The sequence below is a fragment of the Microdochium trichocladiopsis genome (genome assembly GCF_020744255.1).
Source record: "Microdochium trichocladiopsis strain MPI-CAGE-CH-0230 chromosome Unknown B0I36scaffold_7, whole genome shotgun sequence".
Lineage (NCBI taxonomy): Eukaryota > Fungi > Ascomycota > Sordariomycetes > Xylariales > Microdochiaceae > Microdochium > Microdochium trichocladiopsis.
In genome coordinates this window covers 1,054,382-1,080,288 of record NW_025763550.1, presented here as the reverse complement: position 1 = coordinate 1,080,288, position 25,907 = coordinate 1,054,382, and the positions used below count along the sequence as shown (strand labels likewise).

General features: G+C 56.2%; 7 protein-coding genes across 7 annotated transcripts; 2 read left to right on the top strand and 5 right to left on the bottom strand.

Moving 5' to 3' along the window:
* Window positions 1-488: 488 nt before the first annotated feature.
* B0I36DRAFT_327255 (uncharacterized protein) lies at window positions 489-4,702 on the bottom strand. Its single transcript, XM_046154448.1, has 2 exons — window positions 833-4,702; window positions 489-744 (listed from the first exon to the last, which is right to left on the bottom strand). The coding sequence occupies exons 1-2, from the start codon at window positions 4,401-4,403 to the stop codon at window positions 677-679; spliced, it is 3,639 nt and encodes a 1,212-aa protein (XP_046010311.1). The 5' UTR covers window positions 4,404-4,702; the 3' UTR covers window positions 489-676.
* Window positions 4,703-7,350: 2,648 nt separating this feature from the next.
* Window positions 7,351-9,139, bottom strand: B0I36DRAFT_364701 (glycosyltransferase family 22 protein; the record flags this gene model as incomplete). Its single annotated transcript, XM_046159015.1, has 3 exons — window positions 7,351-8,558; window positions 8,618-9,067; window positions 9,127-9,139. 3 exons carry the CDS (start codon window positions 9,137-9,139, stop codon window positions 7,351-7,353), a joined length of 1,671 nt encoding a protein of 556 aa, XP_046010310.1.
* Window positions 9,140-9,571: 432 nt separating this feature from the next.
* Window positions 9,572-10,922, top strand: B0I36DRAFT_327251 (Yos1-like protein). Its single transcript, XM_046154447.1, has 4 exons — window positions 9,572-9,771; window positions 9,884-9,943; window positions 10,077-10,187; window positions 10,382-10,922. Exons 1-4 carry the CDS (start codon window positions 9,744-9,746, stop codon window positions 10,435-10,437), a joined length of 255 nt encoding a protein of 84 aa, XP_046010309.1. The 5' UTR covers window positions 9,572-9,743; the 3' UTR covers window positions 10,438-10,922.
* Window positions 10,923-11,205: 283 nt separating this feature from the next.
* Window positions 11,206-13,784, bottom strand: B0I36DRAFT_364699 (uncharacterized protein; the record flags this gene model as incomplete). The annotated part of the gene is made up of 4 exons (XM_046159014.1): window positions 11,206-13,312; window positions 13,378-13,391; window positions 13,462-13,608; window positions 13,749-13,784. The coding sequence occupies 4 exons, from the start codon at window positions 13,782-13,784 to the stop codon at window positions 11,206-11,208; spliced, it is 2,304 nt and encodes a 767-aa protein (XP_046010308.1).
* A 3,042-nt stretch (window positions 13,785-16,826) lies between these two features.
* Window positions 16,827-18,450, bottom strand: B0I36DRAFT_412935 (uncharacterized protein; the record flags this gene model as incomplete). The annotated part of the gene is made up of 5 exons (XM_046161984.1): window positions 16,827-17,528; window positions 17,578-17,767; window positions 17,927-18,131; window positions 18,182-18,324; window positions 18,428-18,450. The coding sequence occupies 5 exons, from the start codon at window positions 18,448-18,450 to the stop codon at window positions 16,827-16,829; spliced, it is 1,263 nt and encodes a 420-aa protein (XP_046010307.1).
* A 1,062-nt stretch (window positions 18,451-19,512) lies between these two features.
* Window positions 19,513-22,676, bottom strand: B0I36DRAFT_327237 (P-loop containing nucleoside triphosphate hydrolase protein). Its single transcript, XM_046154446.1, has 6 exons — window positions 22,475-22,676; window positions 22,058-22,206; window positions 21,743-21,799; window positions 21,568-21,688; window positions 21,045-21,513; window positions 19,513-20,684 (listed from the first exon to the last, which is right to left on the bottom strand). Exons 1-6 carry the CDS (start codon window positions 22,544-22,546, stop codon window positions 19,900-19,902), a joined length of 1,653 nt encoding a protein of 550 aa, XP_046010306.1. The 5' UTR covers window positions 22,547-22,676; the 3' UTR covers window positions 19,513-19,899.
* Window positions 22,677-24,248: 1,572 nt separating this feature from the next.
* Window positions 24,249-25,673, top strand: B0I36DRAFT_327231 (uncharacterized protein). The gene has a single exon (XM_046154445.1). It carries the CDS (start codon window positions 24,551-24,553, stop codon window positions 25,346-25,348), a length of 798 nt encoding a protein of 265 aa, XP_046010305.1. The 5' UTR covers window positions 24,249-24,550; the 3' UTR covers window positions 25,349-25,673.
* Window positions 25,674-25,907: the final 234 nt, after the last annotated feature.

Sequence of the window (25,907 nt, the reverse complement as noted above, 5' to 3'; positions counted from 1 at the left end):
CCAAAGAAGGGCAACAAACAAAACAAAAAAGTGTGCTATTCCCCAAAGCGCCATGCCATGCAGGCAGCTACATACGTTCTTGGGCGTGTACCCAAGTACTTAGCTCAAGGTAGCCAGGACAGCGAGCTCCGGCCCCCGGCGCCAGCAGCGGCGGGGCAATGCGCAGGGTCAGGGCTCAGGGATGACGCCGATGATGACACTGCCTCGCACACCCACCCTCTCTCCAATAACCACGCAAGGTGCCTGCCCTCCAGGGCCACTCACTACTGTAAGGCCCGGGGCCTTCCGACGTCGCATCGCTTGACCTGCCTGCCTGGCGGGGACCCCACCTGCCATCGTGCCCGCCCTTCGATGACCTCACCCGACAGGCCTCCAGTCAAACGGGCAGGATCGGCCACGGGGGAGGGGTCCGCCATCACATTCCGCATCCGCCTGCACCGGCTTACACGGCCCAGTAACCATGCCCTTCACGCATCCATTGCGGCAAGTCAGTGGCCGGGAGTCTCGGCCTGTCTGATGCATTTTCCATAAACATGGGGTATCTGTGTTACAATATACCGACTTCGCCCCCCCATGGCTATCCACATGGCTCGTTCCAGATGCAAGGGCTAACAACAACAATAACATTCCTCTCCATGACAACCAATACCCTCGCAACTGTCTCAATCCTTTCAACTCACTTCGATTTACTCAGGCGCGAGCCCTTGACGGGCGCAGGCAGAACAGAACACAGACGATCCCTCTCTGTGTGCTTGGTTAGTCGCGATACCTTGTCAAGTCTCGGTTCCTCCCCCCAGTCGGGGCACATGTTCTAAAGGGGCGGCACACTTACCAAGACTATCCTCAAAGAAGATGGTGAGATCGTCGTTTTCTCCAGCGTACTCGGGCATGTCCAGGGAAAGGCATGCCATATCGTCCGTCTTGGCCATCCCTTCGGCGGGGAGGCGTGGCAGAGGGAATTTGGCTTCACAAAGCTTGAGGCCAGCCTTGCCGCTTCGACTAACGCATTCGTAGGTATCAGTGCCCTTGAGCACAAAGCCCATGCAGTCTCCGTGTGACCAGTTCTCAAAAAAGGCCAACAGTTGGATCGTCTTGTCCTGCTGTACCACCTGAATGCGAGTGGTGCCCGCCTCCCACTTCTTGTGGATTGGGACAACCATTCGTCGTCTCGACACATTGAAGGTCGAGGCAATGGCGTCAAACAGCACGCTGTACCCCGTCACAGCCGCCTGAAACGTGTGCATCTCCTTGAAGCTTGGAAAGCGGAACGTTCGGAGAGTTGGGTTGCGCATCACGCTCTCCTGCATGGCCGCATATTCCTTTGCGAGCTCTCGTGGAGCCAGATTCTCCGACAAGGACACAGTCATGTCTACCTGATTCTGCCGGAGAATCTGCAACGTGAGGAAGTCCTTTGTGCCGACGCGAAGGCGCAATTCGCCAGGTGCAATGTTGATCCGGTCTGTGATTGTGCTGACGATGCCGATGCCTCGCTTGTCCATGGATTCAATTTCGATTCGGAGTTTCTCTGCCAACACGACTGGTGCATTCTCCTGGTATTTGTCGTTGATGACTCGAGCTCTCTGCCACGGCAGGCGTCCCACTCCGGGGAAACCTCCTTTCGTATCACTCAGCCCTTCAGATATCTGCATACCCTCAAGGACAGTCTCGGCAACGATCTCCTCGTCCTGATGTACATAAGTGCCGTTGATGAGCTTCAGGAGTTTATCACGCTCAGCATCGTTGTCAAAGCGGAATACCATCCGCCCTCTGTCTTTGCCATCGTCAAAGTTTAGCTGAAGAAGTGGCTGTCGTTGATCGTCTCGCATGTAAGCAAACTGCAACGGCAGTTGTGGGGCGTAAGTGTGCGTTACACCGCTCAGTGTACGTGTTTGTGCGCCTGTGACGACCGCGATGCGGAAACCTCGGTGGAAAGTCCTGGGGCCGTGTGGGCTTCCTTCTTTGAGCTGGGTTTCGAACAGAGCCAGTTCGCAATTGCTAATGGCCTCCTTGGGGAATGATCGCGCTTGCGGGTTTGAGTCAAAGTAGTGAAAGCCGGCTAGTGCAGATTTGTACACGACGGTTTCGTCCTTGCGGGAGTACAGGTACGACCGAACTTTGGAGCCGAAGTCGTAGATGCTCCAGAGCATGCCGTAGTCCTTGTTCACGAGCTGTATGGCCAGGAGGAAACCTCGCGGAAGTTTGACTTCAAGTGAACACATATCTGGCCTCCATCTGACGTCTTGCCAAGTTGGACCAACGTTCTTGTCCGCACCGATCCTCAATGCGATTGTCTGGTTCTGACTCGCAACCACAAACGTGATTTGGGGGTCGTTTTGAGGTCGCAAGATGGACAGCACGCAAGGGAAATGCAGCTGGTTGGCACCCGAGCCTTGCTCCATCAGGTACACATCTGCGTTCACCCGTCCGTAGTTGAATAGCCTGGGCGTGTCGCCAATAGGCAACGCTTCCAGCAGATCAATATTCCGGGCTGGCTGCTGAACGGCGGCCAAGGCAGAGCCTGCGTTGCCATTTAGTAAAGCTATGATGTCCTGGTTCAATGCTGGGTACTCGACCCAGATCGACTTGTCCATGGTTTGTGGCAGGAATGGCTCCTCTGGTGGCAAAAAGTTGTTCCGCCTCATCGAGCCACAGAGTTTTGTGAGGTTGTGCTGAATGGTCGTTCGAACGTCGCCCAACTCACCCGAGATGGGGCTGTACCTGCCACCACCAATCTCGGGCAATGCCTCCTCGGCAAGCCAATGAGCCTTCGCAAGATCAGTGTATGCTTGATAACGGGGCATCAGCTGTTGCGGATCTTCTGGGTCTCCGCCGCGATTGCGAATGACGATTTCCAACGCAGTCCGGCCCTTGAGAAACCACCATAGCGCGGCTCTGCAAAGATCATCTGGTCTACATGTCTCGAGCGGCCGCATCTGCTCAGCATAGAGCCTGAACAATTCATACAGATGTTTTGTGCGTTGCAGAAATAGTTCTAGAGATTCATCCCTGGCCGTATTGAAGGGGTCTGGAAGTCGGTTCCCCGGATATTGCTTGTCGGGTGATACTGTCTGATAACTTCGCGTGGAGTTTGACCTTACTGTTGCGGCATCCTTGATGTCTGAAGGCGAGTAGATGGACGACGAGTACGTCGAGCTCGGGCTCCCGTGAACATTGGTGTAATCTCGCGTGAGTTCCTGCTCAACCGGGTGTCCGAATGGGGTGACTTGTTCCAAGAATGGCGTTGGTATTGATTGGTTTTCAGGCGGCTGGTAATTGATTGGCGAGCGTGAGGCGGATTTTGGGGGTGGCGTCGGAGGAGCTAGATTGCCGACCGGCGACTCAGACACAGCGGCAGGCATGTCGCGGTCCGACCTGACAGGCGTTGGAGGTGACACTGACGCAGGTGGCGGAGGAACAGGCGACCGCTGGGCCGCGGTTCTAGAGGTGAACGAGTGTGCTGGCGACGACGGGACCGGCGAGTGATGGACAGGCAGTGTCGTCGCAGGCATTGCAAGGCGCGGCTGTGGTGGTGCGGCACGTACGGGCTCTGGGGAAGAGGTTGCACCGTCAAACTCGTCATCCTGGCTAGCCGCCCTTGCCTTGGCGAAAGCCATCCCCTCAGCCTCTCTCTGCTCGTGCTGTTGTATTTCGATGAATGACCGTCGCTTATCCTGATCCTCTGACGTGCTGTCGAGGAAGCGAGTACGCCCGGTATCTCCCGGCTGCAGTGCTCGAGGTTGAGGCGAACGTGCTGGTGGCGGCCCTGGGGGTGGTCCAGGCAATGTTGTGCTGGGCCCTTGAGAATTGAAGTCTTGGATGGACGAGAAGCCTGTCTGCGTGCGTCGGATCGGAGCAGGCACGAAATCGTCGCCAGTATTCTGGCTCGCCTGTGCATTCCTGTACTCATTGCCCTGTCTCGTGGACTGGGAGGCTGCGACCAAGGGAGCACTCCGCGATCGCTTCATGCGCCCAATCTCAGATACAAGAATTTCGCACTCATCGCCGCCCACACCAATGATTTCCGCAGGCGTGTCCGCGAAGCAGACCATGCATCCCTTGCGGTTCGGCCGGCGCGATATGCTGCCATTTTGTGGCCGGCGTGGCAGGTTTTCTTGCGCATAACCGGGTTGCTGGTAGCCCACGTCATGTGCCTGCGGATATCGTGTGACTCTCGAGGTATCAAGGGCTAGAGCAGGCAAACCCGGATGTGTCGCTGGTGGTGGAGGCGGCACTGGGTGAGAGACTGTAAGGCGGTCGGAGGTGTTGAGAAAAGAAGAGATGTCGGCGGCGCTTTCCTCGTTGGTAGGCCTGCGGTCCTTGGTGCTCGAGTCCTTGTCCTTGCCAAAGAGCTTGCCAACCAGGCGATCACGGCGCGAGTGCTTGCCATCTAACAGCTTGTCCATGTTGTCGAGACCAAAGGTAAATCGGGAGTCGAGAGGCTGCTTAGCATTAATCTACGTGGGCTAGATACCAGCTGGTGGTGGCGTTCTGGGGTCGTGTGCTCAGGGTGAGGGGTCCGACCAAGCTGGAGGGGTCTATGGCGGGACTGGACGGGATGTCGCACGCGGCGCTTTTCACGCGCAATGAAAAGGACAGTTCGAGTACTGAAAGTGCCAAAAGACAAAAAGGGAACGCCGCCGCTATGTGTTGTGCTGTACTGTGCTGACGAAGGGAGTGAGTCGAAGTCGAGAGAGTTGCGAGACAGGTGCATGTGGAAACAGAAGAAGGGGATCTGGCAACGGTCCCCACAAGGGTGACGGGCGCTAACCAGCGAACAGCAGGAGTATCAGACTAGACTTGGGCGGGCTTACAGGGCCAGGTCCGGGAGCCTCCACCGTCTCCCTGCGGAATCAGGGAAGGCTGGTCCGCAGATGCCGGCTCAGACGCGGGTGGGATGAGCTCTCGAGCGTGCTTTCCCGAGCGGTTGCTGCAGCATGGGCATCGCGAGCGAGATGACAAGAGACCTGGGGTCAAGTCGAGGGGGAGGAGGAGAAGAAGAAGTGCAAGAGTGGCTTCGTGGTTGACGATAGGCGTCAAAGTGCAGGCAGGCCCTGGAAGTGTGGCGTGCTATTGTGCCTGCGTGGGGTCGAGCCGGTGTGGGTGTGGGTGGGTGCATGCAGGAGCAAGTGGGTTCAGCAGGAGCGCAACCTTAAGGCAAGGCCGGCCTGCGTTCCCAGTCTGGCAATGTGCAACCACACGCCAGGAACGACGACTTGACACCAGCCTTGACGGCCGCAGCAGGCAGAGTCGACATCGACATCGTCTGCCTCTCTTTTGTCCAGCCACCATCGCCGGGCTAGCAGATGAGCAACATCAACATGCTTCTCGTCCCGTGTCACTTGCCAAAAATAAGAAGCCCCCTGCAGTTCTGCCCAAAGCGACCCTCAAGCTTTCTGCAGGCCCACCAGCCCAAGACGTCAGCCGTCGTCCACGGCCGGGTGTTGTGTCGAGGTGGCCTCTCGTCTGCAAGTCGATCGCTCCGTCCACCAACCCTCCCAGATACGAGGAATACTGGGTCTGCCGTGCCTGGCATGCCTGCCGATCTGTCATGTCATTAGCAGCTCATGGCGACCTTGCGGACCCAGAGAAAATAAATGGCGGTCCACGCCCCGACTCGCAACGGTACATTGCGCATTCCTGCTCCAGACATGCAGCAGATACGTCGACCACGGCCACGCGGCCACATACCACGGCGCTGCACAGATCGTGATACATGCCGTCACGCCTCGCAACATCCGCCATGCCTTGATGGCGATGTGCATGCTCCGGCCCGGCCGAGTGGCCCTTGCCCGCGAGCTCCTGGCCTGTGATAGACGCGAGCGAGGGCCAGGGCGCTGCTCTGCGCTCGTTTCAGATGTTCCCCACGTCCCTGTGCTGGTTCAGACATAGCACCAGGGGGCTGCCTCTCACTCAGCCGCCTAGCACCAACTTTCCAACCTCCTAGCGGCGCACGTCGTCAGATTAACTCCTGCTGATCCCTGGCCAGCGACTGGGCATTCCTCTGCCCTCACGTGCCAGCTCGATATCGTGCGTCTGTCACCAAGCCTGACGGCCTCGCCTGCCGTCAAGTGTGGTTCCATGGGAATGGCGAGCCTTTGACTATTTCTTTAACACAAGTGCGCAGTCAAAGAAGTCTCGATCAAGCGCCCTGTGAAATAAGCACTTGAGTGTAGTAGATGGGCACCAAGGAGCCACATCGCCATCGGATGAAGGCGACCGGGGAACTAGCGAACGCCCACCCGACGTCGGATTACCATCTTCGTTCTCAAGTGCACCGCCCCCGACCCAATCACTGGTCTCCAACTTGTCCAATTCTGGCTGGCGCATGGGGGCGTTGTGCTAGTTGTGCGTGGAGAAGCATACCGATTGCTGCACGTGGGAAGGTCTCGGCACGGCGCCGCAGCACGAGAAACGTGGTGCATGCTGCAAGTCACACACACACACACACACACACACACCCTGGCCATGGATCCAAACTTCTTGCACACTGGTCTGCCTGCAGTCCATTAAACCTAGCTGTTGAATTGTCCCCATGGTGTTGCAATGCAGACCATTCTTCGTGCTCACCAAAGACCACAAATTGACTAACAGTCCTGCATCGCCATACAATTATTTACAAAATCACGTCTCGTACCCTGCGAACAATGCCATTGTTTGGGAGGAGGAAGGTCACCCCTCCTAATGGGACATCTGTTGCCCATTAGGTTTGACGCCCGCTTGGCGGCGCCCACTAGGAGTTCGTCACGAGAACATCACCGGTGCTTTGCAGCAGCTCATTTTTACGGCTGAGGGCTGTGTCATGGCTCCGCCTCCACATACCACAGGACTGGGTGTGTGTGAGCGTGTGAGTCGGCGGTGCGTGAGAAGCTGATGTCAGCTAATAGGTTCAGCGTCAGCCACAAGGCTCTGTCTGTGCCAGACATGGACATGGGCAAGGCCAGAAAAAAACTGCCTTTCTCACTGCTGCATCTCGGGTTGTGATGCGATAAGGAAACCCGTGGGGCGAATCTTTTCTGGATGGCAACGGCAGTCAGCTTTTTGCCTTGGCTGAGCGGCCGTCGCATATCTCTGATATTGGCAGTCGAGCTTGTCGGCTCGCTTCAGAGTGGACTTCCCGACCCTCCATACTAGAGGGAATCTGCACGATTGACGAATACTTTTCTGTAAAGGGATGTCACGAAGCAAGGTTCAATAATTGGCACAGGCATATAAGCCCCGACCGGGAATTGGCGTTATAGACGTGTAATCTGATGGCCGTTATTGTGGTGACATGGTCAGCCTCGGTCAAGGCGATCTCTAATACTTGGAGGACTAGAGTGTTCCTGAGCGCACCAAGCGGCCATCGCCACGTTACGAAGACATGGCAGGCCTTGCCTCCCCCTCGCGAACTTTGCGCAGGATATGAATCTTCGGCTCCATCCTCGGCCCAACCCACCAGCCTCCCGTGAGCGAGCGGACAAAGTCGCGCAGTTTCCTGACCTGCAAGCCTTTCCCCAGCACTGTACCGTCCACCCCTTTCTCAATGTCGTTTGCAGATGAGTCGGGCTTGAGAAACTCGACGCCCGCGTAGCCTTCGACTGTGCCGACGATCTGGAACGGCCCGAGCACTTTGGCTGGGTCTTCTGCCAGGACATAGTCGAACTTCTCCCAGAACTCTGGATTACGTAGTGTTGTCTCATCCTCGGTCTTGTCAAACTTGACCGACAAGGTGTTCTCGCCGCCATTGAAATCGAGCGGGGCGACTGGGTGCTGTCCGAAGAGCGTGACGCCTGTCATGCAGGACAGCACATCGGTGTGCACGGTGAAGCTCTGCAGGTCGGATGAGGAAGACTCGGCGATCGCCCACATGGCTGACAGCGCATCGCCACCTGGATAGTTGAGGGACGAGATAATGAGCATGCCGGTGCTGGCCACGAAGCTGAGAATGACCGAGGCCACAAGCGCGAGTGAAATGAGCATGTATGCAGCCGACTTTTGTCTCCGCGTAAAGATAAAGTTGGCGCCCAGCGCGGCGACGGCGGTAAGGGGCGGGACGACGTAGAATATAAACCGTGCTTCCTTGTGAGGTTGGAGCGAGTAGACAACCACAAAGGCGAGGCTGGGAATAGCAAGAGGGCGAGCCTGTCGGCTCGTGCCGGGGGTGGTGAGCGCGAAGGGGATGAGGAAGGTCAATGTCAAAGGATTGATCAAGATCTTGGGAAGGGCCGATGTGAAGTAATAGTGCCAGGGAGAGGTGCCCCATTCCGAGGACGAACCGAGGATGGCGTTGTAGTAGAACCCCCAGAGCTCAGGCCAGAGAATCTTTTGCCAAAAGTAAGAGTCGATGGGAATTGACATTGCCAAGGAGAATATGAACGAAGTGAGGAAGGCTGGAAGCAGCTTCCCAAGGGTGATCTGGCCGGTGGCAAGTCCATATATGCCGGTGGCAGCAAGAAGGATTGCCAGCTCCGACCTGAACACGGCGGTGGCACCTGTCAGGAGTACGACGGCTAGACGAAACTGTTTCACTGGGGTCCTTCCATCGGCATCTGGAAGTAGATGGGAAAATGCAATGGTAGCTGTGACAAATTGGTCAGTTTCCACGTCTGCATGTTGGACTCGGCGGGGAAAGACTCACTGAGACCAAATGCAAACATGTTTGGCAGCGTGCGGGATGCGTAAAAGAGGACGTGGAACTGCGAGGCCTGCAACACGGCGTACCAGCGCCCGGCGTTCCTCCCAAAGGCCCTCTCCATGCTCGACTTGACCAGCAAGAGGGCCCCGGCATTGAAGATGCCCAGCGTCGCCCTGATGATGACTTGAGCGTGGTGAAAGCCAAAGACGTTGACAAACCACTGCGTGGTGCCGGCAAGGAGGACACTGCCGACAAAGGTCCGCGGCACGGCGCCGGGGAAGTCGAAGTGGTCATAAGCTGCCGACAGGCGGCTGTGCACGTCATGGGTCGGCATGCCGTACACGAGGATGTCGTGGGTTGCTTGCATGTTGAACGACTCCTCGACCTTGGTGTAAGGCGCCACAAGCAAGTGGACCATGACCAAGGTCGGGATCAGCAGCGCAATGAGGATATCTGGAAGCACGATCAGCCAGTGTACCGATTTGATCGCAGAGAAAAGACAGTCTCCAAACCTAAAGCAGCCATGCTGGGCTTATGACAACATTGATTGGGTTCTTGTACGTGTTGTTCGGTGCTGAAGATTGGAGTGCGCTGAGGTGTGCAGCTCACACAGCGCGACGTGTTATTAGGAGCTGCTTAGAAACAGGAACAACGGTGAACCCAAATCGCAGTCTGGCGCGATGGACTGCTCTTCAGGTATGCCCAGTATCACAAACTTGTTCAATTGTCGAGCAATGGAACACCTTGGGGCCACATGTTTGCTGCCTCTGGGGACCTGGAGTTGGTTTGAGACAAGGAGACAGACAACAGACAACAGACAACAGGAGCAGGTGGCCCACAGGCAGGCAGGCGCATCAGAGTTGCAGGACGCCGCTGGAGCTCCAGGCTCGCGCTGCAGCCCACGCAAGGCACCACCAATCGCAGCCTGGCCACAGGTACCACCCCAAATTGATGCCACTTCAACCTCAACTCCACGACGACAACGACGACGAAGACGACAACACTCTGCCGTCCCCAACCACGACCTCGCCCGCGACGGCCGAGAGCGACTTGCACGACAGTCCATACCCCCCGCCACCCACATTTCCGCCCGCCCATCCTCGCGTGCCGCGGCGGCATCCTCGACAAAATGCTGCTCCTCGGGAACCTCTTCTACGGTATGCCCCACGTCATCAGCTCCCAGCCAGCCCGGTTTCCAGCGACCGCGGTCCGGAGACCACATTGCCTTGCCTTGTAGAGGACCAGGTCCACTGACCAGGCGCTCTGCAGTCTCGGTCCTCATGATCAACGCCATAGCCATTCTCTCAGAAGACCGCTTCCTCGCACGCCGTAAGTGTCTCCCGCCGCCACGCGACCAGCCCTCTCCCCCATACCCTCCGTGGATGGGCGATGATGAACTCTCATCGTACATGCATGTCGCCGGAGCCGGTTGTAAAAAGCTAACAAATATCCCTGCCTGCAGTCCACCTATCACCATCTTCCTACGATCCTGCATTCGGCGCAGGCCCAGACTCGCAAAGCGTAAAGGCAAAAGTCGTCAACCTGATTGCTAGCGTACGGACGCTGATGAGAAGTATGCAAACCCCAAATTCTCTCTCGTCTGCCAAATATTCGCACGGGGGAGGATTGGGGCCTGCCAGGGACGCAAGAAACGCTCGGTTGAGGTCTTGAATCCCCAGCGAGCATCAGACACGGCTGAACACTTTCAAATTCCCTTGACGTTTGCGACAGGAGATAAAAAAGCTGACAATATCATCCACTATATAGTTCCGCTGATCGCGATAAACACGTTGATAATAATCTACGAGCTTGTGCTGGGTTAGACTGGGACATCTACTGCGATCTGGCCATCCAGGGCGGGAGGAATCGACGACTAGATAAACAACACTATACTCTACAACCGGGGAATCAAGCGGATAAAGAAGCCAGAAAAGCTCAACCGGCCACGAAAGAAAAGTGCTAGCAGCACACACATGCAACAGCGGACACGACGTGTTCACCTGACAGAACGTGCGACAAACAGGGTTGTCGCGCAGACGAAATGCCCCTATGTACGTATATGCACAATCTCAAAAGAGGACTGCGATCACGGAGCGGCTTGGCCACGGGAACATCTCAATCTCGATTGCGATGGATCAGGCAGGCATATCACACTGCTGCAGGTCTACAAGACACCGGTGCACGCCGAAGGCGCCCTGGCACTTGCAGCTGAGCGTTGCCTCTGGCATCTGGGTTTCTTGTAGATTCACGAAAGATATGAAGGCAATACCAATATTTGACAAATTCTAGTCCGTAAAGAGCTCTTCAACACAGGCACTTGCATGAATAGTGGCTAGATGATGGAAGGACGACTCGTGCATGAAAGGTACTTGATTAAGCCACATGCCCATATCACTTCACGGCACGATAGACACGTGGCAGTCGTCTTAGGAAGCGAGAAAAAGGTTTGTGTTTGCATTCCAATTATATACAAGGCAAGCTTCTTTTCTGTCGAACCCGAAGTTTCAGCAGCAAAATCTAGCGGCGGGCACTCAGCACCAAGGTCTGTCCCTATCCTCATTATTTTCTCCGACATGGTAGACATTCATTGATCAAGAGAGCACATTTTTGCTCTTCTTCCGGCCCAGCCCAAATGTGAATGTCTTTTTGAGCGACTTTGGCTCAAAGGCGTCACCGCTGGCTTTGCCGCTCCCGTGATTGGCGTCGCCGCTGCCAAAGGCATGGGTATTCTCAACCTCGGCGCTGTCTCGCTTGAGTTTGTCCTTGTTGAGGAAGCTGAAGCTCTTCCGCGCCATGTTGATGTGCGCGCCAGTGCTGCTTCTGTTGAGAGAGTTCGGTGTGCCGTTGTTGGAGGCGGTCGCGGAGTCGGCAGCCGGTGACGTTGGAGTGGCCGTCGCTGCTGACGAATCCGTGTCTTTCCGCTTGCCTTCATCTTCGTCAAAAGTCTTTCTACTCTCTTCCATGGCCTTCTTGAGGTTGTCCGCCTCCGTTCGGCGCGCCTCGCGCAGGCGAATCTCGTTCTCCTTGCGCTGTTTCTCTTTCGCTTTTTGCTCGTCTTTCTCAGCCTGCTTCCGTGCCTTCTCGAGAGCTTTGGCCTCCTTCTTGTCCTCCTTGCTCTTCGAGTCTCCTTTGATGGTGCCCCACCGAGACAGCCCTTGAGGCGAGGTGACTTCAGCTTGGCTTGGTACTGCCGGCACAGGCGGTGCGACCGGAGTCGTTGCTATACCGGGTGCGGTAGCCGCGTGTTCCAGCTTGGCCAAGCCACCAGTTTCTTCTGGCTGCGTGACCGGCAACGTAGTCTGCTTGGTGATAGGAGCTGCAGTAGCATTGACTGCACCATTCTCCTGGGCGATGTTGGCCTTCTCACTCGCTAGCCGGACTTCCTCTAGACCCTCGGCCTCCTGCTCAGCGCGTACTTTCTCGAAGGTCGTTTCTTGGTAGAATAGCACATAGGCACACGCTGTGCCGGGCTTATCGCCAAAGAAATTGCGGACGTAATGTTTGTCGACGGGCTCGACCATCTCGTCGTCGAATAGCAGCCAGCCTCGGTCTTCCGTCTTGATGACTGAGATATAGTGCCCGTGGTATGCGTTGCCACCAATGTGTACTACTACCGCGTAAAGCTCGTATATGCGATCTGGGTCTTCGGCCTCATCTGTGGTATTGAACATTCTCAGGTGATACGGGTAGACCACCCTATGAAACAACTTCTGCAGCCTGCTGTAATCCTCTGTGTACTTGAAGCGCTTCAGGTGCAACGCAAGCACTTTGGGAAGGCGTTTGATCTTCATGCGCTTCTCAGCTTCCTGAAGTCCTCCACAGTTGTCGCAGTGGAATTTGTTCCGCTCGCAGAGCATCTCCTCCGCGGAGAATTTCTGGAGGCATGCGGTTACCGAGGAGTGCTCCTCAAGATCGATGGAGAGATCAAGAAAAGTTTCGTCTCTTTGTGACGCCGTCTCACAAGTCAAGCACTTTGTTTCCGAGGTTAATAGTCCTTCAAAGATGTTGTGCACCCAGCCAGTTCCAGGCGAGTTCATGCCATTCTGGGAGCTCTTGGCGACCGCCCCCAAAGCCTGCTCCAGTGACGCAGTGGTGCCTTCTCTTGCGGCAGCGTCTGCCTGGTGCTTTAGAAGTCGCTGGGCGTTGCTCTCCACATTGGCGATGACATCATTCAGGATGAGGCCATAGAACTCGTGGGCATCTTGGTGCATCGAGTTGCGGAACATCTCATTGTCGCGCTTAAAAATCTCGAGGAAGCGCTGCGGACTCAAGACTCCTGTCCGGACGCCGCTCTCGACCAGCGTAGTGAAGATGTCTCGCAAGGCCGTGAAGGAGCACTCATCCATGCCGTATGCGCTGCTGTTGTCCTGTGCGAGTTCTAATATAGGCCCCTTGAGCATGGCTTGTTTTTTCTTGTATTCCGGGGTGTCTGGCTTGTCTTCTGGTCGGATTGGTTGGCCTGGCGGTAGTTGTCCCGAGTTGATTGCCTTGCGCTTCGCCATGGCTTCCGCAGCTGTCAAGGGTTTCTGCGCGGCCGGTCCGCTACCATTGATCACTGCTGTAGGGGCGCGGATGGTGACGTTGACCTTGGGTTTCTCGCCGTTTGGTGTCGACGAGGGCGACAGAACCGGGTAGTTGAGAACGTGTTGTCGAAATGGCAAGGTAAAGTAAAGGGCTTGGACGATCGAGTTGCAATAGCTATGAGCCAGTCAGTAATGCCATTCGAAGGAGCCAACAGTGCACCTTGTTCGGGTTGGTCGTACCAGGTATTGCCAAACTGCAGATATGGTCAGGACGAGTAGCGTTTAGCGATGGGACTGGGGAATACGAGGATGTGCCAGACATACATTCTCCATGCCAAAGAACTTGTCGCTCCCGTCCTCCCGCACTGCACCCGCGGTTAAGAGCATCTTCTCCAGGGGTGTAACTTCAGGCTCGGCCTCCTCCTTCTCCTTCTTCTTTTGCGCATCTTTGGCAGCCGGGCTCGAGGCGTTCTGGGAATCTCCGTCGTCAGTAACAATGGCCGTCGGTTTTGGGATCACACGATATGGCGCTATGCTTCGTGTCCTGTTGCGTCGCGTCGAGGTGGTACTGGCACCGTACAACAGCAGTATCATGATCAGGGAATACTCACCGTCGAGCCCGTTTTCCACTTGTTGAGGAAACTCATGGTGTGAAATCAGAACTGTAACGCCGCAGGAAATGCCAGGAGAATAACAGCCAGCCAGCGACGGCGCGCGGCAAAGTCCGGGTGGTCGAGCGGCAGGCACTCCTCTCAGTGTCGCAATAAGCCAGTATCCTTATCCTTTGCGATGACCGCATGCGGCGGTGCTCTGTAAATTCGGTGGTGACCGCCTGCGATGCGGTGTCGTGATCACGCCGTCGGGTGCTGCGATGTGCGATGTGCCCCGTTCGCGGTCGGGTCGGCTCAACGTCTCTGTGGACCCTCGGCGGGATGAGATACCGGAGCAGGACTCGGCGCTGTGATACCAATTGAACTGCTCGTGGGAACAGCGGAGGAGACGGGAGAGGGTAGTGTCGGGATCGAGATGTGCCAGCACAAGGATAGAACGGCGGGAAGCGGCGAAGTCGTGTCGGGAAGGAAGCCTGGGAAGCGCAAGGCAAGGCAGGCAGGGTCGGAGACAAGAGATGGGCCGGAGTTGCTTGCGTGCCCAGCCGTAGTTGCTTGCGTGCCCAGCCGTAGATACGGAGTAGCGTCCCGCCAAGTCGAGGGCAAGTCGGGGACGGAGGAACGCGCGCTCGAGGCAGACAGGGATGGAGCAGGTGCGGTAGGCTAGCGCCAACGCCCGTCGGCCGGTCCTGGGGGGAAAATGCTCCCAAAGGACTTGACCTGGTGGGTGGATGGATCCTGGATATCCCTCTAAGCAGCACTTGCGTACGGTGCCTGCCTAGGGGGCCCGGCGGGCTGGGCTCGGCTGGTGCGGGCGATGAGTGGAGGAGGGTCTGGTGCTGCAAGTGTGGCGAGCGGCGGGCTTGAGCAAAGGCTTCGCTGTCGCCATGAAGCTTGCATGGCCGCCCCGTGGTTAGGAAGAGGGAGGGCGGTTGCAGTGCATGCAGCTGGGCGAGCTGGGAGACTGCAAGACTGGCCGGGCTGGGGTGCGCTCCTTCCCTCTCTGGGCTGTCCACCGTTCCTGCCTCTGCAGATCAGATCACAGGGCCTGCAACCAGGGACAGCCTCACGTCGAAACACCTCGCCGCCTTCCCTCACCTTGTTCTCGCTGGGTGGCTCAACATCGACATCGACCAGCGCCGCGCTGCCTGTTCTCGGCCAACGAACCCTCTCAACCCCGCGCGTTTACCTGGCGACCTCGATCGGAACCGCACCGACCACAACGACATCACGGCTCACCTAGTGGACCACCAACAGGCTGTCTACCCCGCTGTTGGTTCAGGTTCTTGCCTGGCATTTCGCCTGCCTGACCTCGACATGGTCAGCACGTCGTTCCCCCGTCTGTCCACGAGGGACCCCCTGCCACCCAGCCTCCTCCACCCCTGGCGCCCTGTTACATTGGCTGAACTTGCCCCAGCTTCTGCCCATGGGTGCACCCCAGCGCCTGCGTCGAATCCACTGGCCAGCTTCTCCTCATCCACTGGTGGGTGCCCTCTGGTAACTAATGCCCCTCCCGTCTCGTTCGGCTCGCGGGCACCGTACCGTGCTCCTATTATCGCCTCCCTGGCAGCCGCCTGTCATAGAAGCCCCTTTGGAAACCTCAACGAACACCATCGTGGACGTCTTTACGTTTTGACCATAATTATCGGCATGAATCAGCGAGCTCAGTCTAGGTACGATTCGGTTACGAAGTCGAAAACACTCCCGCGGCACCATCACCCGCATTCATGCTTTTTCCTTGCATGTCGCCGGCTCCCGAGCTCTTTTTAACCGGCGCTCCATTACCAAGAAAGATGGCCTCACGCGCCCCACAAGCCACGTTCGCCCTCACAACGCCTGTGCATTGTCCCCTCGCATTCTAGACCCCCCGAAAGGCTTCCACAGGTGTCAGAACATTGCCTGCAGAAGGATCACCAGGACGTCTGACTTCTTCGTGGCGTATCACATCAGGATCGTGGCGGTACTAGTCGTGACATTCTCCCACGTAGCACAGGACATCCAAATTACTCTGGGCCTCACTTGCCTAGTTCCTTGTGGCTTGCCCCTACACGACTCTTTGCCAATTTCAAGCGCCGGAAGTCGCAATTCGTGGAGGAAGTCGGACCCGAGCCGGACTCTGGTGTGGCGCGCACTGGACGAGCCGCCAGCGTGGGCGTCGAGGAGCGCCAACAAGGGCACCACCAAGTCGTCGGGAAACATCCGCACAAGCGATGGGGGCTAGCTCAACGAATGCGTTTGTGGGGTAAATAGCCACATGCCCATGCTTGCGAAAACATGGACCTATCAGGCTAGGTTTCCAAATGACCGCCTTCGCATCATGGACGTGTTGGTGGGTGCAGATCTGCATGCACATGAGCGTTCGGTCCGACTACCATCCGTCAGTGTCTCGGATGACGTCGTGACAGTATGTAGACAAAACCCCTTTGGGTTGCTGTGCTGGTTCAAACTTGGCCATTGGACCTTACAGCCAGTTCAACCACACGTGTTATCAAAACGGCTAGACGCATGACCTTTTCAACCTGAACTCGGAGCGAATTGGCCCAGGGGACCACCACATCCTGACACCTGTGATCCCTAGACTACTGCTGAGTTTGAATACATGTCCGAAACCCTGAGTACGGAATCGTGAATTAAGCAGAGGATCATGAGTATTAGATAGGGAAGCCGATTCACCACGTGTTCTATTCACATCTTGGATGAGATAGCAGACGCGTCAAAATTCAAGATTAGAGGAATCTTCTCACTCATCTCTTCGAGGCTGCCTGCGGAGCCATTTCGGCATGCCGCTTGTACGAGATCATGCCATTAGTTCTCGTTCTGGGTCACGCACTGACAACGCTGTTACCTGTGAAGGCACCTTTGGCTCTGTTGTATCCAGCTGATCTCAATACAATGGACAGAGATATCGACCTCTGAAGAGCTAGTCGCCAACGTGCGAGATATGCTTGTATTGTGCATTTGCCCCCATCTAAAACTTGGAATCCGGATTGAAAGCACAATTCAAATTGTTCTCCAATGAGGCACCAACTTAGACAAGATTTTGACCGTGGATTTACACCAGGTGCCCAATTCATACGCACCTTACTCGAAGTGCAAGATATCCACAGATGCGCCCCGCACGCTCTCGCATAGACCTTTGGAGTTGATGCCAACCAGCTCTGACGGTCTCCATCCTCCAGTGTTAGCCGGGGCGGCGCGAGATTGAGCAGGGAAGTCTCGATATCGGCGCGGTAATATACTCTGGTACTCCCAACCTCTGGGGCGAGAAGGCTGTACGGGGGTCGGCTCGGCTTGCTGCTGGTCATACTGGGTGCGTCGAGTGTCCGAGCGAGCGGTTCGCACTGCGAGGTGATCCTGGGTGGTCCGGGACTGCTCCCTCATGCCATGGTGAATCGTGCTGGTCGCAGTGATGAGCTCGTCAACCCGAGTCTCGAGCCTTGCCATGCGAGTGACAAACTCTGCTTTGAGGGTAGAGAAATTCGCCTCGAGTGCGGTCAGCCTAACCAAGACACGGTCAACAGACTTCGCAGACTGCCTGAGTGAGGCTGCCCCAGCTGTTGTCGATTCCACGTACGACGGAAGGGGGTTTGTGGTGGTCGAGACAGGAGTGGGCTTCGCCGTGGCCGAAGTTGAAGTTGATGGTGTCGTGGTCTTCTTGGCTGATGAGAGATCGCTAGCCCTCATGGTTTTTGCCCGTGTAGGCTTGAGGCTGGTTGACTCGGCGTTCAGGCCGAGCTCTTTCGCCTTTGCGGAAAACTTGCGGGCCATCTTGATCAACAGCCTCTGAAAGAATGTTATTAACCCGCCCATCAATGTCAACAAAGGGGCTCACCTTGTTCTTGCTACTACCATCGTGGAAGTGGTAGTTCTCGTAGGCCGTGGCCAGTTCATGGCCACATGATCGAAGGGCAGGAACAAGCTTTGAAGTTAGCAGTGATTCGGTGCGGAGCAGCGACATTGACACACATCTGGACAACCAGTTCTCGCATTGGCAAGACAGCGCGTGCACTTTGGAGAATATTCTAGATTCAGCGTTAGTAACTTTTCGGCATACAGTCAAATGATTAACTGACGAGTATCATCGCAAACGATGAGTTCATTCCGGCTCGCGTCAACTTCATGGGGGCCTAGGCTCTGTGTTAGATGGTGCCATGGCGAATGTGCAGCGCTGGCAAGGCCACTTTCGTCGGGCGCAGTCCCTTTGAGCGGGCCGCGACTTCTTGTCGGCTTTGCTCCTCTTGGAGCCAGTTCCGTTGTCCGACGCGTTGGGGATGGATCTCTTGCGGGCACATGTCCTGGTCTTGGTGACACGCGTCGCATCATCATCGTTGTCATGGTCATCATGGTCGTCATAGTCATGGTCGTCGGGGTCGTCATCATCTGGAGCTAGATTGTAGTCAGCACTCAGAATCTGAGCTTCGGACGTGGTTACATACGCTCGTCAGCCCAAGGGCGCTGATAGTCTGCCTCAGTGGCTCCATCGTCAGACTCGAGAGACTCAGCATCGGATGAGGTATCCGATAGGACCTGATGGGAGAGCAACTCCCTCTCTCCATCCATCTCGTCGTCTTCTTTGCGTCTATGTAGTCTGGGTTCACATATTAGTCACCTTCGCCTCACTACTAATTCTCTGGTCGCCGCAACGAGGATGCTCCGCTTAGTCCCAGAAGAGTCTTTCTTACCTGTGATGGTCGTGGCCGTTCATAATGACGAGAGTCCGCTTGAAGTCACCGCCGTATATGTAGAGATCAAGTTGAAGAGGTGGTGATGGTTATGCAAGGCTCAACGTGCGGGAGAAGAGCCAGTGGCTGACGGAAGACTGCCGTTGGGAGCGGAATGTGAAGTTGGCAACGAACCAGGCAAATGTCCCCAGAACTCTCGAGAACATGCACCATGTGATGTCGATGGAACAGGTTGCACCCAGGTTCAGTTGGCACAACAGGAAATTTATATCAGTAGTCAGAGATGCATGGCTGCACGTGATGGTATTGCCCGGAGAAATAAAGACACGGGCACGAGTGCCTAGCCGCCTGGTGGTGTAGCAACGAGCCATATAGAGCAGGATAGCTTGCTTCTGGCCCCTCGCACGAGGCCGAGACCGGCACTGACGGTTCAACTGTGTAGTGGCCTATCTGCCAGAGAGTGGTGCCAACATGGAAGGATGCGATCATCGCTCAGGCGGGATTGGACATATCGCGAGACCAGTTGCAGCACTGCAAACCCAGAAGATCTCGTGTATCCAAATGAACAATCTTGTGGTTGGTATTGTGACCATCTCAGTTTCTATACAGACAGCTCGAGCTGAGAGGCCATCCCGGCAGTTTCTGCCGGACCGTGAGCAAGATCTGAAGGCAGGCGCGACTACCTACCACACAATCTGGATCCAACGCAGACAAAAGATAATCACCATCTCCGCAAAGCTCAGAGCCCGAGCATAGCAGAGCCCTCATGAAAGCCCAAGCCACTGAATCAGTGTCTTACGATGTAATACTATGCGTGCTACTTGCTCTGTGAAGGATGTCTTTCCGATCTCGCCGAGGCCGGACGGTGTGAGGTCTGACACAAACAAGAGCCCTGAGATCGACATGGAAGCATTCTTGAACATGCCCTTTCAAGTCTTTTCGGCTCAATAGTCTTAGTGTTTCACGGACAACGTAACAATGTGCCGTGATTGGCAAACTTGGGAAATCGATGCCAACTGGGAGGAGCTTGTATGCCTTCAGCGACTGCTAAAGAACACGATAATATTAAAACTGGGCGTCGATGATTTTTTGTCAACCCGATTGAACATTGCTCCCCGCGTGAAGCGTAGTAGGGAGAATGCCCACATTCAGTCTCATTTCGTGAAAGGAAAGTATCTGATTGGTATGATGTTCGATCAAGATCGTCTCAGCATTAATTCGTCACTTCACATAGGCGAATTGGCCATGAGTAATTCAAACAAAGGGAATCGAGTGCTCTTGAGTTTTTGGCTCTATTTTACAAGGGCTGATCTGGAGTATCTTTTTCCCCCGACGTCACACCCATATCCTCATTTCTGGGCACCCGATGACACTCTCTCAGCCTTCTAAAAGAAACAGGACCCCGCCCACTGCAGGCATCGCTCGCCGCTATGCACAGCTTCACATCTTCCTAATTACAAGCACGTAACTGCTTAAGCAATGAAGCTCTTGGTGAAAGACTGGACAACGTCGCGAAGCTTCTGCTCAAGCTCCTTGCTGAGAGCACCCTCCTTGTCAATGGTGTTGAGGAGCTCAGTCTCGTTGGTCTTCAGGTGGGCGAGGAAGTCAGCCTCCCACTGGAGGATGCTGGAGACGGGGACCTTGTCGAGGTAACCGTTGACACCAGCGAAGATGAGGGGAACCATCTCGTTGACGGCCATGGGCGAGTACTGCTTCTGCTTGAGGAGCTCAGTGAGACGCTCACCACGAGACAAAGTCTGCTTGGTGGAGGCATCGAGATCAGAACCGAATTGGGCGAAAGCGGCGACCTCACGGTACTGGGCCAAGAAGAGCTTGAGCGAACCGGCGACCTGCTTCATGGCCTTGACCTGGGCAGCGGAACCGACACGGGAGACGGAAAGACCGACGTTGATGGCGGGGCGGATACCCTTGTAGAAAAGCTCAGACTCGAGGAAGATTTGGCCGTCCGTGATGGAAATAACATTGGTGGGAATGTAAGCGGAGACATCGCCACCCTGGGTCTCAATCACTGGTAGAGCAGTCAAGCTACCGCCGCCGTGAGTCTTGGAGTTCATCTTGGCGGCACGCTCGAGGAGACGAGAGTGGAGGTAGAAGACGTCGCCAGGGTAAGCCTCACGTCCGGGAGGGCGACGGAGGAGAAGAGACATTTGGCGGTAAGCCACGGCCTGCTTGGAAAGATCGTCAAAGATGAGGAGGGCATGTTTTCCCGAATCGCGAAACCATTCACCCATGGCAGCTTTAAGCCAAGTTAGCAAATGCCTGGTGCGGTTGTGAACGCGTAAAAGCGATATCATGAACTTGGAAGAGTGTGAACTGAGTCGGGTGTGGTTGTGGATCGTGAGTGGGGAAAGTGGAGCTTGGGTGGGGCAATCCGCAGAAGCCGGTCCGACATATGTAGTGCCACAGGAAAGGTGATGAGGTATCAAAACAAACGGGAATGTGGAGGTTCATAAAGATCCAGAGGTCCAGAGGGGGTAGAGCTTCGGAGGAGGGAGAGGTTCAGAGGGGGGTTGTGGAGCTCCGCACATCAGATGTGATAAGAGACCACGCATATCAAATTCTCAGACGTGATAGGGGAGGAGAAAGGGCAACTTACCACCAGTGAAGGGAGCAAGGTACTGCAGGGGAGCAGCCTCGGAAGCAGTAGCGGCGACGACGATCGAGTACTTGAGGGCATCGTTCTCCTCAAGAGTCTGGACAAGCTGAGCGACGGTGGAGCGCTTCTGGCCGACGGCGACGTAGATGCAGTAGAGCTTCTTCTTCTCGTCGCTGCCGCTGTTCCAGCGCTTCTGGTTGAGGATGGCGTCGAGAGCGACGGCAGTCTTGCCGGTCTGACGGTCACCAATGATCAGCTCACGCTGGCCACGGCCGATGGGAACCATGGCGTCGACAGACTTGAGACCAGTCTGGACGGGCTCCCGGACGGACTCGCGGGGCAGAATGCCGGGGGCCTTGAGCTGGGCACGGCGACGCTCGGTGGTCTTGATGGGACCCTTGCCGTCAATGGGGTTGCCGAGAGCATCGACGACACGGCCAAGCATCTCGGGACCGACAGGGACATCGACCTACGCACTGTTAGACACTGCGGACATATTGACTTTTGATGACTGGTAACTCACAATCTGGCCAGTACGCTTGACGGTCTCGCCCTCCTTGACGAGACGGTCAGAACCGAACAAGACGACACCGACCTGGCCGGCCTCCAAGTTCATGCACATGCCCTTGACGCCAGAGGCGAACCTAGATACCGTTAGGAGGAGCCCACAAATCGGAAACGAGACCAGCAAAACTTACTCGACGAGCTCCTCAGCCTGGACGTTGGCCATGCCGTGAACACGGGCGATACCATCACTGTCAAGGACACGTTAGTTCATGATCGCACATTGTGAGCCCAGTCCAAACGTGATGAGTCCAGCCCAGCAACTGAGCAACCAACGACAACGACTGCGCTATGTCCACTCTTAGCTGCGATGACGACAAGACGTCCGCCTCAATCAGTGTTGTCGTCGTTGTCGTGTTGTGTTGCCCTCGTTGTTGCGCCAGCCGTGAAAATTCCCCATCACTGGACCCACTCGGCCAACCGGATGCGATGCGTGTATTTTGACGTACCCGACGGAGAGGACACGGCCAGTCTCGGCGAGGCTGGACTCCTCAGCGACACCACGGATTCTCTGCTCGAGGATCGAGGAGACCTCGGTGGGAGTGGCCTTGGCGTCGGCGTAGGAGCGGACGAAGGTGGCGGGTGCGGCATTTCGGGCCTGTCCAGGAAAAAAATGTTAGGTTAGCCGAGAGCACGAGCTAAGAGCTGCGACGTCTTGTCCAGCGCCATCAACCAGCGACGAGCCGTCCCGAAAAGCCATCCTGAAAATCCGTCGAGTCGATACTGCACAAGCTGACCCAGCTCCGGGCAATGCGAGCAGATGCACCGGGGCGGAGCGCAGTGGTGAATCGATGGAAGACTGGCGGCCGGCCGGGACGAGCGAAAAGCTGGCGAGGAGCAGCTGGCTGGGGGGAGTAGCGACCTACCAGGGCGACTCTGCCAGAGGCAGAGAGGGCGCTGGCCGCCCGCGTCGACTGTCTGAGGGCGTTGCGGAACATGATGTGCGAGGGATGTGAGATCCTCTTTGGCGAAGGGAAGAGTCAATTGCAATGGGGCGACTGCAATTGAGCGGAGGGGAGATGGGAAGGGGATGGACTGGATTGCTTGCGGGATTGCTGTTTTCTTCGGGGAGAAGAACTTGAGAGGGCGGCCAGGCCAGACGGGGCGGCGGGTGGAGAGCGAGCGGGCGGCGGGTGCGTGCTGAGAGCTGGCGCTGCCGGGTCGGCCAGCCCAGCCCAGCGCCGGCTGCCAGGTGGCCGGCTGCTGGTGCCCCGTGCGCGCGAGATTAACCCGGAAGCTAGCTCCTCCCTGGGCCAACAGTTTTTCCGAGAAAATCCCTCTCCTCTCTGGTGCACAGTGCCGCATTCCCTCGGCACGCCGGACTGCGATCCGCCCACACGGTGAGACCGCGGTGATGGTGTCGTCGAAGCTGCAGTCGTGATCGAATCAGAGCCCTCGCTGGTCCGTTGCGCCGACAGTACCCCACAGCTTGCATGTCCCATCCACAGATGCTCTCCCAGCAACTGGGCAACAACAGGTCGACCCCACGATGCCACCTGAACCTGCACGGCTCGCTGCATGCGCCAATCCGCAGATGCAGTCAGTGCAGGCCTCATCGCATCAGCAATGGCTGGGAATAAGTTATGACTGACCTCCTCACCACGCGCAACGATTTTGCAGCTCATGCGGCATGCTCCGCGTCCCCTCAGACTGCGATTGATGGGCCGCTGCCACCATCGTAGGTTTAACACAACATCAAGCAGCGCATTCTACCCATCTGTCAGCGGCGCAGCAAGGCCGAAATGAATCTGCGCCCTGCTGGCTGTGGACAAGGCTCGCTGACACGGCCTCTCGCGCGATATCTTCTTCCGTCAAGTCGCATCTTGTCATACGCCGAACTGTGTTTTCGATCTGACGAAAGTCTTTCTGTAGATGTGCCGGATTGGCTCTTCGCTACTCCAGGAATAACCAACACAAAGATACCGCAAGAGCAATGACGGTCAGACGAGAGCCATTGGCTTTCAATTGTGACTGAATATATTACCCACCATATCATACTAGTGTGGGCATGGGAGATACAGATACAGGCTGGGATAGACGCCATTGTCATCCTCAGCGAGCATTTCTGGGAGCTTGTAGCGCAGCTACACTATCAACGAGCCAAGTCAGCTTCCAGACCTTGAGGTATTGCTGTACATTGCTGTACATTGAAAACATAAAAGCGATTCTATGGACAGCATGACAGCTCGATAGTGGAACAAATTACACGACGGGGCGCCAGCACTGAAGCTGGCCACCGGACAACATGTGCCGAGCACTAATGCAGGGGCTCCTGGGGCGGTGCTGCCACCAGGGACTACTCTCGGCCCCCGACTGGGCAGTTCAAGGTCGTCGATGCTGGCTCAATCTTTTAGGGCTGTGCAGCGCGGCAGTGCCAGGTTGGGGTGCCATAATAGCCCATGCCATGAAAATGTCATTGTCCAACACGGCGGCTTCTTTGTTCCCTTCCTTGTGCTGCTCAACAACCACTGTCATTCCTTTATCACCCACCGCAACCCGACGTGCTTGAGTGCAGGCAAAATCGTACCTGTGCGTGCGCCCGACGACCACCCTCTCACATGGCCGATCTCCCGGAGCCTGGTCTGGCCTCGCGCGTCGACAAAGGCAAGGATCCAGCCATGGACGAGTCAGAGACGACTCTCGGGGGAAACGCAGAATCGCACAACACCAGCGCCCCTTCAAGGATCGCGCAACCTGTGGCTTCCTCGCCGCCTTCTGAGAGACAATCCATCGACAATGTCGCCCCTCCACCATTACCACCGAGACCGTCAGCGACCGCGGTACCAGCGGCCTCTGGGCCGCGACAAGCAGTCCCGACATATTATCCGCAACAAACCAGACACTTTACTGCGAAAGAGTTGGCAATCCAACCGCACACCCACGAGCTGCGGCTCCTCCCTCCGTACAACAAGAACCACTCGCGAATAAAGCTGTGGCTGGCAATGCTGTTGTTCTCGTGGGGCGCGGCCCTGACAACCATCTCGGCCATTGTCCTGGCCGATATGCTCAAGGTCCCCGTTCGGCCAGCCCAGCTCGACTGGGTCTGCTACTTTGGCCTTCCATTCGGAGCGATTGACATGGTGTGGAATGCCGCTGAAATCCTCACGCACTGCGCGCGGGGCGGAGAGAGCATCTACCCCCGAGGCATCCACTCCGGTGCACATGTTGGAGTGCACCTTATCATGTGGCTTTTCTCATGCGTGGGCATCTGCTTTGGGGCTCTGTCGATTGAGGTCTTCAACGCAGCCAATGTTATATGTAACAGTCCCTCTAACGGTGCCCCTTATTATCCCTTTCTACCCTACCCGTTCCAGTCCTGCACCTACTACCAACGGAACCCGATATTCCTGGACCCGACGGTGGAATATGTCAAGAGCCTCTTGGCCGGCTACTGCGTCACGATTCTTGTACATCTGACACTCTTTGTGTGGGCATGTGTCGACACCCACCACCGCAATCGCTTGAGCTTGGGCGGCTTGCTCGCTCCGCCAGGCCCCTCTGGAATGTTCGGGGATACGGCAATGACAAAGCTGGCAGAGTCCGTGCCTGTGCAGCCTATTCACCAGGACGTAGAGAAGGGTCAAGATGCAACACAAGAGGTCCCCTTGGTGGAAGCAAAGGTTTTGCAGCACCCGCACAACCCCATACTGCATTCTGGGGCTAAAGATGCGAACCATGAGACAACTCCGGCCACGGCCAATGAACCCATTGCCCTGACTGAGGAACCTCAGCGAAGTTGAGGTTTTCCCTGGTTTAGGTCAGGGACACAACTTCATTGTCCCGCTTCGCAGTGTTGGGAAGAAATGCCGGACACCTTGAAATTTTGGACTATCTGATTTTCATCAAACAAGATACCCTCTCATCGTATAAACCACTGTAATCATTAATCAAAGTCACCTCGTTCTAAATGGCCGTAAATGCGAAGATTCTGCACAACGTGCTAAGAATATTATCATCATTCGGGGTGTAGAAATATATGGTCCTGGACCAGATGAATAGGCCTCATACCCTTGTGGGAATCTGAATCTCTGCTCCATACAAGAAATCGTCTTCACCAGCTTAAAGCGTGCCTAGCATCTGAAAACACGGCTCTCAGCAACCTTGGAAGCTTTAAATGTCAGTCAATGTCTCGGGCGCTTCGTCCCACCTTGGCATGGCGGACATTACCTAAGCACGACGCTAATGCTGCATTGTCCGTGCCGTGGGCGGCGGCGGGTCCAGCCCAGCGCAGCCCCCAGCCAGGACCGCTGCCCGATTGAGGCGTGCGCTTTCCCGCTGGCGGACTGACACCACCACCGC

Bases quoted from the DNA above. Each gene is read 5' to 3' on its own strand.
- B0I36DRAFT_327231 (XM_046154445.1), top strand. From the start codon at position 24,551: ATGCTGTTGTTCTCGTGGGGCGCGGCCCTGACAACCATCTCGGCCATT.
- B0I36DRAFT_327237 (XM_046154446.1), bottom strand. From the start codon at position 22,546: ATGTTCCGCAACGCCCTCAGACAGTCGACGCGGGCGGCCAGCGCCCTC. The intron at 21,689-21,742 runs GTAAGTTTTGCT...AACGGTATCTAG, and splicing joins CAGGCTGAGGAGCTCGTCGA to GTTCGCCTCTGGCGTCAAGG. The intron at 21,514-21,567 runs GTGAGTTACCAG...AACAGTGCGTAG, and splicing joins TCAAGCGTACTGGCCAGATT to GTCGATGTCCCTGTCGGTCC.
- B0I36DRAFT_327255 (XM_046154448.1), bottom strand. From the start codon at position 4,403: ATGGACAAGCTGTTAGATGGCAAGCACTCGCGCCGTGATCGCCTGGTT. The intron at 745-832 runs GTAAGTGTGCCG...CCAAGCACACAG, and splicing joins CTTCTTTGAGGATAGTCTTG to AGAGGGATCGTCTGTGTTCT.
- B0I36DRAFT_327251 (XM_046154447.1), top strand. From the start codon at position 9,744: ATGCTGCTCCTCGGGAACCTCTTCTACG. The intron at 9,772-9,883 runs GTATGCCCCACG...GGCGCTCTGCAG, and splicing joins CCTCGGGAACCTCTTCTACG to TCTCGGTCCTCATGATCAAC. The intron at 9,944-10,076 runs GTAAGTGTCTCC...CCCTGCCTGCAG, and splicing joins AGACCGCTTCCTCGCACGCC to TCCACCTATCACCATCTTCC.